Below are 13673 nucleotides of genomic sequence, written 5' to 3'. Positions count from 1 at the left end.
GATTATGTAATATGGATATATTTTTTTGCTTCCTAATCTTATGTGGCTGTTCTAGATTCTAATTTGAAGTAGACAGTTAGTACAGAAAATTTTAAACTTTAATCACCTGGAGTAAAGAAAATTGTTGCAGGTTAGTGTATGCTAGTTTGCATACAATGCAGAAAGAAGACCTGTAGCAGGAATTAAATCCATGCTAATACTCTCGTTCATCGCTCAGATGGAACACTCCTGATGGTGTGCACCCTCCAAAGAACAGATGATTAAAGAAATTATAGATACAACTTGAAATTCTACCAACTTGAAATTCTACTTCAAGACCTACATGCAAATCAATAGAAAGGGACTAAGGGATAAATTTATCTATTTTTTTTATTTTTTTTGGGTGGGGGTGGGGGAGGGTTTAGAAAGGGTAGAAAGAGGCTAGCGAGATTTGTAGGAGGATTGACAGGTGATTTCACTTAAGACAAGATATTAGCCAAATGATAATGGGAGATTAAGGGGAGGAGGGGGTTTGGAGACCAAGATCTTGAGGAATGGAAGTTGGAGAGGGGGTATCTTTGGCCAAAATGGAAGGAATGTTCTCACCATTTGAGACTTGGAGAAGGGCCAGGGGGCAGAGCTAGTGAAGCTTTTGTCAAACATAAAACTATGTAAGGGAAGGTGGGGAATGGCCTAGATGGAGTTATCTTTAAGGAGGTAAGAGTGTAAACCCAATTGACCCAGTTGCATTTGGTGGCACCTTTTTAGATGAGCTTGAGGAGGCACGTTATGTCACAACTTTCAAGAACCTGTCTACCTTGTTAGCTCTACTAGAACACCTGAGATCCTCATCTCACTGGATTCACATCATATCATCTAATCAGTGTATGATAGACTGCTGTCTTCTATTTATCATTTCCTGGACAAGGTAAGAGATCTCTTTTGACTGTCCATAAGAGCTAGGTGGATGTGTCATTGGGTGAAGCCTAACCTCAACTTAATCTAGCTAGGGAGCACTGGGGATTCTTCCTCAATATTGGAGGTCCTACTCCATGCTGATCTAGACCCAAATACTATGGTCAAATGGAGAATTGTAATTTCGTGATTGGGATTTCTCTATGTTGTACCTTGCAAGACATAGATAAGAGGTTAGGGCTTGTTCATTATGATTGAAAGAGCGAAGCTGAACTAATTGCTTGGCCTCGGATGTAGCCCACCTTTGGTGAACCACTTAAGTCTGTTTTTGTGTATGTGATCTTCTTGTGTTTTCTTTAGCAAACGGGTATAAATCTCCCATTTGTGAATCTAGAGATTTGAAATCTCTGGATTCATGTAACCAAACAGGCTCTTTGATCATGAATTGTATCTAGCGTTCTGGTGATCTGTTACATCCAAATGGGACAAACAAACTACAAAGTGTCCTAATGTTGTTTTGGTATATGTTAAGACAGTTTAGGTAGGATTGGAAGAGAGTGGATTTGAAATTTGCGTTATTGACATACCTTGACCTTCCCGAACCATTACAAACTGGTTCATTTGGAAACACTTCTCAAGACACCATGACGTGGTCAAAGTCCAAATAGGCCATTAAAGGTCTAATACTCTCTTGGATTGGATTCTACAGGTGTAGTATGTAATCTTAAAGGGTCTCAAGTCTATACAATGTGTGATGTAAGGTAAAACCTGGATTCTAGGTTTTCCTACAAGGGCAACAATGCTTGCCTTTGGTAGGTTTCAGTTACACTTAGAGGTTGTCTGGTCAGGACTGGTAGCAACATGCATTGAGCACATTCAAGAGGAGCATGGCAGTAAACAACAAGAAATGAGCTATAAACCATTGATTACAAGAATTCAACAGACAAGGTATCAATTGAATGTCATAGGGGTCAGAGATCAGCCAGTAATTAGTCAAATACATCTCTGCATGAACTTCCAAGAAATCTAAAATTGCGTGGTTAAGCATCAACAGTAGTAATAGTCATCATGTTCAGTGTAGAGTAACTCTGGTACACAATAAGTGAAAAGAGAATCAAAGATCAGGATGGGGGAAATAAATACCACTTAGATTTTAGCAGCAATTAGTCAGCGACTTCCCTAAAGTTGTATTTCTGCTCATTAACTTCATTCTCAGTAGAAAATTATAGTAACATTGAGCAACATTGTAGGGAGTGTGGAGAAGAAGAGAACAACACATAGGGGAAGGGGACAGTTTTTGGGAGAGGAAATAGGAGAGAACAGAAGAACAGGTTCAAGGTTTATAAGAAGAAGATATATAGAAGAAAAACAGCAGAATAACAGGACAAGAAGTAGAAAAAAGAAAAGTGATTTCATTCATTAATTTGTTTTACTATTTTCATATTCATGACGAATTCAGTTTAACGGAACTTGAAAACATTTATACACCAAGGGTAGCATATGGAAGATTCTCGTCAAACAACAATGGTCTTCAGGTTGTGAACCTATTTATCCAGAAATCGGATGGAAAGAAGATTGTGGATGTGGATGTTTATGAAATTAAAAATAACAGCAAGCGTACGGTATCATGTAGCTAACGGGTCGATCTCAAGGAGATATGCCACTTTAGAATTAACTTCTTAATGATAATGCGAGAGTGCAATGATTAAAATTTGTTAATTACTTAATTAAACTAAACGAACGGTCATAATCCATACATCTAATGCGATCGAATTGAAACGAAAATTAAAGCAAACATAATCAACGCATATTAGAGAAAAAGAAATTGCAGAAAATAAATAATCAAAAGGTAAATTGCAGAAAGTAAATAACAGAGTAATAAAAGGAAATGGAAACCTTAACCAAAGAGAGGCATGCGCACGACTGTAGGCATATCTGATCAATGACGCAGGGGAATGGAGAATAATAAATAAATGCTGAAAGTAAATTACAGAAAGTAAATTGCAGAAAATAAATAACAGAGTAAGGAAAGGAAAGGAAAACCTTAACCAAAGAGAGGCATGACTGTAGGCATCTTTGATCAAGGACTCAGGGGAATGGACAACAATAAATAAATGTTGAAAATAAATTGCAAAAAGTAAATAATAGAGTAATAAAAGGAAAGGGAAATCTTAACCAAAGAGATGCACGATTATAGGCATATCTGATCAAGGACCCAGGGGAAGGGAGAACAATAAATAAATGCTGAAAGTAAATCCTAAATTAAGAATATGGAGGGGTAGATAGAAGCGGGAATGGAGGGAGGAGAGAAGATTATTAAAGAAGGTTACTTACTTGCGAATTGAACAAACGATTCGAATCTCAACCAACCCTAACAATCTAGATCTGCAATTGCTAGACCCAGAGAAAAACGAATCTTAAAACTTGAAACTTGAACTTGAATTGCATTACATAGAAAAATTAAACCTAAACATTCAATCTAGAAATTTAAATCTCACAAATGCAAGCAAAGAAAACTAGAAAAAGCCTAAATAAACTGAAGAGAGAAGAAAGAGTGCTTCTACTAAGCTCTAAAAAACACGTCCTCCCTTGATGGAGTATGCTCTCATTTAATAGAGTTTACATGAGATATGAATCTTGACAGAATTTGAATCAAATTCGGCGTTCCAATTTGACTCAACCAATTAGGGTTTTGGCATACTGATCGGACTGGCTTAGAGAGATCAAATGCACAATTCCACCATTGGATTTGAGTATCAAGAAGTTGTGAAGCTCTCCTCCAAAAATCAGTTCGATCAGACACCAGATGACCGTTTGATGAACGTCTTGATCGAAATTGAACAGAGACATTAAAAAACCGGATTTTTCCTTCTTCCTTATCTGAATATAATTATTTTCCCTCTTTTTATTTCTTTAATCAAATCCAAAATAGGAAATAAGATATTGAAGTATGTAAGGATTCTTTTCTCCATTTGGACTCTCTCAATAATATCTCTGTAGATTTGATTGATAATTTATAATCTCAGCCGTAGATCAAATTTGCCTTCTTTATCTCTTCAATATTTCGGAGTTGGCCCATAATCACATCTCTAGCCCATCATGCTCCAGATCAGGCTCATTTTCGCATTTGAGAATTTGAATGGACCTCTTAACATGTAAAATTGCATGATTCATACCCAAAATTCTAAATATTTGCTTAAATCGTGAAAAGTCCTAAAATCTGCAAAAACAACATAAAACCCAAGGTAGCTCCACTCTAAGTGTGTAAAATGCATGCTTTATGCCCTAAGATTTCACACATAAATGTGCTCATCAGTGGACAAACATCATTCTTTGTGCCAACGTTTAAAGTTATAGATGCTTCACCCACTGCGGGTGATTATAACCAACCGTGGGCTTGATACTGAACTCTTGGTTGCTAACCCAATAGAATTATCTGGAAGGGGAAGACCTTGTGTATTCTATGATGTTACTTGATGAGCACATTTATGTGTGACACCTTAGGACATAAATCATGCATTTTACACACTTAGAGTGAAGTTATCTTAGGTTTTATGTTGTTTTTGCAGATTTTAAGACTTTTCAAGATTTAAACAAATATTTGGAGTTTTGGATGTGAAACATGCAATTTTACATGTCAAGAGGTCTGTTTAAATTCTCAAGTGCGAATATGGGCCTCATTTTGAGCATGATGGGCTAGAGATGTGATTACGGGCCAAACTCCAAAATATTTTAGAAATAAAGAAGCAAATTTTGATCTATGGCTAAGATTATAAATTATCAATAAAATCTACAGAGGTATTATTGGAAAATTTTGTAAAGAGAATCCTAATGGAACCAAACTGGATTTTATTCCATTCCAGAAAGGAAAATCTTGTTCATTAAGTTATAGTATACTCTAAAAGTTTCCTCAAGTCAAAAACATGGAGAGAACGAGTCCTTGCATGCTTCAATATTTTTTTTTCCATATTTGGGACTTGATCAAAGAAGGAAAAAGAGGAAAAATAATCATATTCAGAGAAGGAAGAAGGAAAAATCGGGTTTTTGAATGTCTATCAAGTTTCAATCAAGCCTGTCATCGAATGGTCATCTAATGTTCAATCGAGCTAATTTTTGGAGGAGAGTTCCATGACTTCTTGATCCTCAAATCCAACGGTGGAATTGTGCATTTGATATCTCTAAGTCAGTCCGATTAGTACGCCAAGACCCTCTTTGGTTGAGTCATATAGGAACTCTTAGTTTGATTCAAACTCTGTCAAGAATCATATCCCATGTAATCTAGGAAATTACTCTATAAAAGGAAAGCATACTCCGGCAAAGAAAAATGTTTTTGGAGCTTTGGAGGAGCATACTGTTTTTTATTTTAGTTTATTTTAGGCTGTCTACACTTTTTCTTTTTCTTTAGTTTATTTAGGTTTTCTCTAGTTTTCTGTGATTGTTTTGTGAGATTCTAGTTTATATATTGAATGTTTAGATTCAATTTTTCTATGTAATTCAACTTCAATTTCAACTTCAAGTTCAAATTAAGTTTCAAGTTTGAGGATTCATTTTTCTCTAGGTCTAGCAATTGCAGATCTAGAATATGATTGTTAAGGTTGGTTGATATTTGAATCGTTCGTTCAAGTTTTGTTTATTATTTGAGATTCAAAGATGCAAGTAAACTGCCTTCGTCAATAATCTTCTCTCCCCCCTCCATTCTCAAGTAAGTAACCTTCGTCAATAATCTTCTCTTCCCCCTCCATTCCCGCTTCTATCTACCCCTCGATATTCTTAACTTAAGATTTATTTTTCAGCACTTATTTATTGTTCTCCTTTCCTCTTGGGTCATTAATCAAATATGCTTATATTCGTGCCTCTTTTTGGTTAAGGTTTCATTTTCTTTTTATTGTTTTGTCATTTACTTTCTCCTATTTTTTTCTCGCATTTATTTATTGTTCTCCTTTCCCCCTGGACCCTTGATCAAAGATGTTTATATTTGTGTTTCTCTATGGTTAAGGTTTTCCTTTTCTTTTTATTTCTTTGTTATTTATTTTTTGTATTTTTTTATATCCGTTCCCCTGATCGGTGGACTGTAAGCTATGGCAAAGGGTCCATGGTCAAAGTAATCTTAATTATATTCCCCTTCCCTCCATCCAAAGTTGACACTCGGATCATTTTACTTTTATTTATTTATTTATTGTTCGCATTTTTCCTGCCTTTTATTTATGTGTTGGTTATGTTTGTTTTATTTTTTAGTCTCAATTCGATCGCTTTAAATGTATGTGTTAAGACCACTTATTTAGTTTAATTAATTAGTTAAGAATTTTGAATCATTGTACTCTTGCGCTACCATTAAGAGGTTAAATTCTAAAGTGGTATATCTCTCTAAGATCGACCCGTTAACTACACGATATCGTGTACTTGCGGTTATTTTTATTTTACAAATATTACCCTTGCTGTGAAAGTATTGGGGATCCACATTTTCTCGGTAAGACATCTTGCATTGTCTTAGCCTGTTATTTATTTATTCTAGGTATGTTTTTTGACTTTTGTCCTAGTTGCATAAATTAAAATTACTGAACGTTATGTTAGGCTGAAATTGGAAGGCATTCCACATCAGATCGCCAATGGGAAGTGAACAGATTCCTTTTGGATGAAAGTGTAGCAGTCAGGTTAGAAGTCGTATTGTAGACAAAGTGAGAACAACACTGATGGGATGGTGAACGGTCAAGATTGAAATTTCAGTCAAGACTGTCAGCAGCCAAGTTAGATTCATTTTTCAAGAATGTACAAAAGCGCATGTCAGTTTTTTTCCAATGGTTGAAAGTCTTTAAGCTGATAACCAGGTATTATAATAATCATAAAACTCTGTCAGTCAGAGTTGGTTTTGATCAAATGCTCCACTTTGCAGTTCAGAGATTCTACTGAAATCTCTGGTCGACAATGTTAAAAGGTGGGATTCTGGGAGGAACAAAACGAAGCAGATGTCCTTCAGAGGTCAAGCTAGAATGCGAAGAGAACTCCCAGAAACAAGTAGATAATTAGGTCCGAATTATTGAACTAGTCCAAACATGTGTTGTCCTTAAAGATTATTACATCATATCTTCTTCCAGTCCCATGTATAACTCCCATCCAATACAATCAAGTAAGTTCATTCTGATCATCAAGACTGGGAAACAATCTCTGGCATTTGCAATAGTTTTCCCTAGTATTAAGTCTTGAAGATGAATTCCTCACCATAAAGAAAGAAAGAATTTCACTAGACACCCTAAAGAGATGAATTTCACTGGGTTTCTGATCTTTCTTGTTTCTTCCATCCTCCTCTGTTCGATGACTCAAAGCACCCAAGAACAAAATTTTGCAGGCAACGCCTGCTCAGGAGATACATACACTGCTGGCAGCACATACAGATCCAACCTCGGTCGTCTACTCACTGAACTATCCGTAAATGCTACCAACGGTAATGGATTTTACAAAACGTCTTTTGGCCAGAATTCCGATGTAATCTATGGTCTCTATATGTGCGGAGGCGATATTGCCTCCCAAGAATGTGACCTTTGCGTTAGTACTGCAGCCGGAAATATGACATTAACTTGTCCGAATCAAACAAGGGGTATCATTTGGTATGATTTATGTATGTTACAGTACTCAGACCAGTCGTCCATCCTCTCAACCATGCAAGTTTCTCCCACTTATTATTTCTCGAGTTCCATGAATAACTCAACCAATTCAAGTCAATTTAGGCAGAGTGTGACACAATTAGTTGATGGCCTTGTGAATCAGGTGCCGAATTCCACCCTCAGGTATGCAGAAGGTGCTCGAGATTATAATAACTACACTAAGATATATGGGCAAGTGCAGTGTACCCCTGATATATCTCAAGACGACTGCTTAAACTGCTTAACACTAGCTAAGAGAAATATCACATCATATGGAATTGATGGATATCCAGGCGGGAGAGTTCTCATGCCAAGCTGTAATGTGAGATTTGAGATCTATCCTTTCTATGCTGCAAACCCACCAGGTATGGTTGTTGAGTTCTAGTCGATAAGTAATTCAACTTTCATTTCAAGTCATTTTTATTCAGGATTCTTAGATTAGAGAGAACTTGGCTGCATATTTTTATCTTTCTATCGACTAGGAAGGCTGTAATCCTAACCTCCATGGAGTCTGCGAGTTTAGAGCTTTGACCATGGTTGGTAGGGAATTGACCCCTCTTCCTCCAAAAATGGCATCAGCATTGGCAGCTCAATAGAGAGGAATTCTCCTCTCTCCTTCTTTGGGTTTCCCTCCCAGGTCTGCTCCTCCATTGTTGGTGTTCAGATGGTCTCAGCATTCCTCTACTCTGATGCCTATGCCCATATTTGCATTGAAGTCCCTGCAAAGGTCGCTCTGTCGCTGACTATCACTATCATTGGGGAGTCTGGCTTCAACTTCTCCCAGGCTGTGGAATTTGACTGGAGATCTCCCCACTGCCCTACCTGTAAGCTATTTGGCCACCCCCCCCCCCTATACGTCCTCAATTGATCGAGAAGCCCCCTTGGCAACTTCTGTCTCGTCCTCTCCTATCAATCCCTCTCCCTCTGTCCCTGCTGGTTCGCTTAGGGAGACTCTGAGGGGAAGGGTGGGGGTTTGAATTTCTCAGAAAACAGTCAGCTGGGTTGTTCGACATCGGTTCTGCACCTCCCATCCCCTCCATTGCCAACTGATTGCCCCCTTGTCGTCCTTATGTCCCTGATTCCAACCTCTTGATGTCCGATTCTGTTCAAACTTCCTCTGCTGCCAACGGCCCTGCACTGCATTCTGTAGATCCCGCCGTTGCCGATCCTGTTGGCCCTTCCCCCCACCATTGATGATTCTTCTGTCCCTCGGCGGTCAATGAGGTTAACAGAACTCTTGACTTTCTGTAGATTGAAATCTCATAAAAATGGTCATCTGAGGTGGTGTGAATGTGTGCCAAGCTCTACATGCCTAGTTCTGTATCTCTGAAAAACTACTCTGTTGTGATTACTCATAGCTTCAACATAGTTTACTTGGTGTATGCATGGACATCCTTTGCTGTAGTTCCAATGGCTAGATTGTATTTTCTAAACATGATTCTCCTCCTAAAATATACAATGGGTAAAAAGTTATTGACGTTTTTGGAATAGTAACAAGTAAACATTCTTCAATGTATACCCAAGAACATAGATCATAGATGAAAATAAACATTTTGGTTTTTGCAGGGAATGGGAAAAGCTCAAAAGTTATCATTATTACTGTCGTCCTGGCAACAACAACAGCAGTTATACTTGTTTTTGTCATCTATATGTGGTTTTGTAGGTGGAGAAAGCCTAAGAGTGACACTGGTGATGGTAACTATAGTTCAAATCCTTCCCTATCTTTTACATTTTATTCAGCTGTCCATGTCCCCAAAAATCTTGCATGCAAGAAAATGCTAATAATAGATTGTTTTCACTATACTCTCTGGATTGTCAGAGGAATCAAGAGTAGCTATAAGTGGGTTAACAAACTATTCCATTGGAAAATCCCTATCTTTTGGCTACCTATGCTCAGCACAAAATTGTCATAAAGTTTTCATCAGAGCACTTTTATTTGGAGAAAATTGATTTATTTTTTCCTTACTTTTGTTTCATTGAAAAATCCCTTGGAAGAAACATAGGACACTCCCCATAGAACTAGTTTGGCTCAAGAAAAGATACAGCTTTGACTACCTATGCTCACTAACATAGTTGTCAGCATGTTTTTTCATCAAAGCACTTCTATTGATTTCCCCCACTTTTATCGGGTGGGTGGGTGTATGTTTTAAGGTTTCAGTCAGATTAGCATGGTGCAATCCTTACAATTCAGCTTTGATACAATTAGAGCTGCCACATCCAACTTCTCTGATTTGAATAAGCTTGGACAAGGTGGATTCGGTCCTGTCTACAAGGTAATGATGCAATTATAAAACAACTCCTTAATGCACATTGTTGAAGATTGCATATTGAATTCTCAAAGATGGGTAGTAAATTGCCTCGTACAAGTACAAACTTCTGCTAGTACCCTCTGATACAAGATGGTATACAGGGAAAGCTTTTCAATGGACAAGATATTGCTGTGAAGAGGCTTTCTAAGAATTCTGGACAAGGTGAAATAGAATTTAAGAATGAGGTGGTGCTATTGGCCAAGTTGCAGCACAAGAATCTTGTACGACTCCTCGGCTTCAGTTTGCATGGAGAAGAAAAGCTCCTGGTCTATGAATTCTTGGCAAATACAAGCCTCGATCACTTTATTTTTGGTTGGACACTATCTTTGCTTCTCTTTCCATTGCATTATCTTTGCTTCTCTTTTCATTGCATGTCTCTCTATTTTATGAGGTAGCTAGAAGAAAACAAAGAGTATCTTCTGTATTCAGATGGAAACTATAAACACATTAGGATGTCTGGCTGGAGAAAAAAGTAACTTCTTTTTTTCAAAAGATAATGAATTAGTTAACTTACCAGATCTTCATTTCAAAGCCATTTCCGCATCCATTATTTTGAGCATAAAGCATAGCTATGAGATCTAATAAATTTCTTCAATTTTGGAAGTGCATGTAGAATTGCAAGTACACACTTGTACCTGAATCTTGATTTGAACTTTTTATGTGGACATGCAGATCCAACAAAGCGTGCACATTTGGATTGGAAAACGCGTTTTAACATAATAAGAGGGATTGCTCGAGGGATTCTCTATCTTCATGAAGAATCTCGACTTAAAATTATACATTGAGATCTCAAAGCCAGCAATATCTTGTTAGACGAGAAGATGAACCCAAAAATTTCAGATTTTGGCATGGCAAGGCTTTCTGTAGTTGATGAAACTCAAAATACGAATAAGATTGTAGGAACATAGTAAGTCAATATACTATTAACCTGTTGATGTTTAGTTATCATTCAAGAATTTTGCTAAATGTTGTAGAAATTGACAAAGTATTCTTCTGTTTTTCTAGCTGGAGTTGAAGTGGAGTAAAAAACCATAATTTTGAATATGCAATGAAATTTGTTACACACTGCATTTTATTCAGTGCTTCAGTAAATTTGATAGTTGTTCAAAATTTTTAACTATTATCTTCATTGACTACAAACTAAAATAATACTCTTCATAACCTTACAGTTATAACTAAATGTGTTGAGATGGACTGCAGTGGATATATGGCTCCAGAGTATGCAATGCATGGGTTATTCTCAGTTAAGTCAGATGTCTTTAGCTTTGGGGTCTTACTCTTGGAGATTGTGAGTGGTAGGAAGAACAACAGCTTTTATCAATTGGAGCACCCTGAGGACCTTATTAGCTTTGTAAGTATAATTTCTCGATGTAATTTGATTTCTTTTATAATTAGTGACAACTAATACCATTATAACTACAAGCGAATTCTTGAGGTAACCTGCTCAGATGCATTCTTCTAGTGGTTTGGGCTGCCTAAAATAAATAACTTCTACATCCTCTTTCCAAGCCACAACTTGTCTAGTCAATGGTCCTTAAAACTAAATTATTGATGAATAAGTAAAGTTCAGAACAAGAAACACTTATTACATCAGCTAGAAGGTAATAATCCATGATCCATGAAAACTAAATTAAACGTTGGATAGGTAACTTCTGGAAAAAGTAACAACCATAGCATTAGCTAGAATGAGATAAGATTCAAGACAGGGCTTATTCTGTTTTTTTTTTTTTTCTTCTTCTTCTTCTTCCCATTTTTTTTTGGGGCAGGGGGGAGAGGAGCAGTTTCAGTAAAGGAACCTAAAGGAGCCCTAGAGTTCTCAAGCTCATTTCTTGCAGTATTATCCTTACTGTAAAGTCATCGACTCAACAGTGTTGAGAATTGACAATGTATTGGTGGTGATCTGCAGTCATGAAGTATGATACCAGAGTGCCAAGTGTTTAGTACCTCTAGGTCTAAAAGAGAATGTGTACCAGTTTCTGAGTCCACTCGAGGAGTAATGGTCTACACGAGTAAAGCCTTATCAGAAGCTCATTGCAATGCCTATCTAGCTGCTACACATTTTGCCATGATCAGCGAGTTTGTGTTGGGAATATTCCAATATGAGTTGAAACTAAACCTAAACTTGAACATGGTTTGATCCTAAATTTTGGAATAAAGCACAACTTGTCAGTACTTAAAATTCTTGTCAACCATTATCATTTTTTACTCTGATAAACAAATTGAATGACCTATCTGTGATTTTGTTTGAATGTCTGTAGGCATGGAGAAATTGGAGGGAAAACACACCCTTGGAGTTGATAGATATAACTCTGAGAGAAGATTGTTCGATAAGTGAAATGATGCGATGCATTCATATTGGATTGTTATGTGTTCAAGAAAAAGCTGCAGACAGACCCACCATGGCATCAGTTGATCTCATGTTCAATAGCTCATCTACCACTCTTCCAGTACCATCACCATCTGCCTTTTCCTTTTATAGCATAAGAGAAGCAGACAAATCTTCCTCTCAGAATGATTCATGGGTAACAGAGCAGGTCCCATCCACCACTAAGTCTACACAAAGGTCTATCAGTGACAAATCTAGCATTGAACTAACCCCCAGTGAGATACATGGAGATAGTAGTTCTTAGAGTAAGGATGGTGTGTGTGAAATCACTAGTTTTTAGAGGTTCGTGGTTTTTAAATCATTGTTAAACTCAACAGCATCGAAGGAGAATATATACTGTTTACATGTAAATAGATTATGTAATATAGATATTTTTTTCCTTCCAAATCTTATGATTAGGACAGAAATCAATGTGGCTATTCTAGATTCTAATTTGAATTAGACAGTACAGAAAATTTTAAACTTTAATCACCTGGAGTCAAGAAAATTGTTGCAGTTTAGTGTATGCTAGTTTGCATACAATGCAGAAAGAAGACATGTAGCAGGAATCAAGTCCATCCTCATATTTTCCTTCATAGCTCAGATGGAACACTGCTGATGATGCGGACGCTCCAAAGAACAGATGATTAAAGAAATTATAGATACAACTTGAAATTCTACTTCAAGACCTACATGCAAATCAATAGAAAGGGACTAAGGGAGAAATTTATCTTTTTTTTTTTTGGGGTGGGGAAGGGTTTAGAAAGGGTAGAAAGAGGCTAGAGACATTTGTAGGAGGATTAACAAGTAATTTCACTTAAGACAAGATATTAGCCAAATGACAATGGGAGATTGAGGGGAGGAGGAGGGTTGGGGACCAAGAGCTCGAGGAATGGAAGGTGGAGAGGGGGTATCTTTGGCCAAACTGGAAGGAATGTTCTCACCATTTGAGACTTGGAGAAGGGCCAGGGGGCAGAGCTAGTGAAGCTTTCGTCAAACATAAAACTATTACAAGGGAAGGTGGGGAACGGCCTAGATGGAGTTATCTTTAAGGAGGTAAGAGTGTAAGCCCAATTGACCCAGTTGCATTTGGTGGCACCTTTTTAGATGAGCTTGAGGATGGCACGTTATGTTATAACTTTCAAGAACCTGTCTACCTTGTTAGCTCTACTAGAACACCTGAGATCCTCATCTCACTGGATTCACATCATATCATCTAATCAGTGTATGATAGACTGCTGTCTTCTATTTATCATTTCCTGGACAAGGTAAGAGATCTCTTTTGACTGTCCATAAGAGCTAGGTGGATGTGTCATTGGGTGAAGCCTAACCTCAACTTAATCTAGCTAGGGAGCACTGGGGATTCCTCCTCAATATTGAAGGTCCTACTCCATGCTGATCTAGACCCAAATACTATGGTCAAATGGAGAATTGTAATTTCGTGATTGGGATTTCTTTATGTTGTAC

The 13673-nt window shown here is 37.3% G+C and overlaps 2 protein-coding genes across 2 annotated transcripts; both read left to right on the top strand.

Moving 5' to 3' along the window:
• Positions 1–6825: 6825 nt before the first annotated feature.
• Positions 6826–10626, top strand: LOC149023205 (cysteine-rich receptor-like protein kinase 5). The gene is made up of 6 exons (XM_089142718.1): positions 6826–7897; positions 8207–8356; positions 9099–9227; positions 9684–9805; positions 9943–10081; positions 10514–10626. Exons 1-6 carry the CDS (start codon positions 7150–7152, stop codon positions 10624–10626), a joined length of 1401 nt encoding a protein of 466 aa, XP_088998844.1. The 5' UTR covers positions 6826–7149.
• On the top strand, positions 9113–12484 carry LOC149023204 (cysteine-rich receptor-like protein kinase 8). The gene is made up of 6 exons (XM_089142766.1): positions 9113–9227; positions 9684–9805; positions 9943–10153; positions 10514–10748; positions 11042–11192; positions 12100–12484. Exons 4-6 carry the CDS (start codon positions 10663–10665, stop codon positions 12469–12471), a joined length of 609 nt encoding a protein of 202 aa, XP_088998892.1. The 5' UTR covers positions 9113–9227; positions 9684–9805; positions 9943–10153; positions 10514–10662; the 3' UTR covers positions 12472–12484.
• The last annotated feature ends 1189 nt before the right edge of the window (positions 12485–13673 follow it).

This window comes from Hakea prostrata, chromosome 2 (genome assembly GCF_041222555.1).
Source record: "Hakea prostrata isolate BN-2017 chromosome 2, UWA_Hpros_2, whole genome shotgun sequence".
Taxonomy (NCBI): domain Eukaryota; kingdom Viridiplantae; phylum Streptophyta; class Magnoliopsida; order Proteales; family Proteaceae; genus Hakea; species Hakea prostrata.
Note: the sequence above shows the minus strand (reverse complement) of the source record. Positions and strands in the feature narration are given on the sequence as shown.

Excerpts from the sequence above, each read along its gene's own strand:
- LOC149023204 (XM_089142766.1), top strand. The coding sequence starts at position 10,663 with ATGAACCCAAAAATTTCAGATTTTGGCATGGCAAGGCTTTCTGTAGTT. Across the intron at positions 10,749-11,041 it reads AATAAGATTGTAGGAACATA|TGGATATATGGCTCCAGAGT; the intron begins GTAAGTCAATAT and ends GATGGACTGCAG. Across the intron at positions 11,193-12,099 it reads CTGAGGACCTTATTAGCTTT|GCATGGAGAAATTGGAGGGA; the intron begins GTAAGTATAATT and ends GAATGTCTGTAG.
- LOC149023205 (XM_089142718.1), top strand. The coding sequence starts at position 7,150 with ATGAATTTCACTGGGTTTCTGATCTTTCTTGTTTCTTCCATCCTCCTC. Across the intron at positions 7,898-8,206 it reads CTATGCTGCAAACCCACCAG|CATTCCTCTACTCTGATGCC; the intron begins GTATGGTTGTTG and ends AGATGGTCTCAG. Across the intron at positions 9,228-9,683 it reads TAAGAGTGACACTGGTGATG|GTTTCAGTCAGATTAGCATG; the intron begins GTAACTATAGTT and ends GTATGTTTTAAG.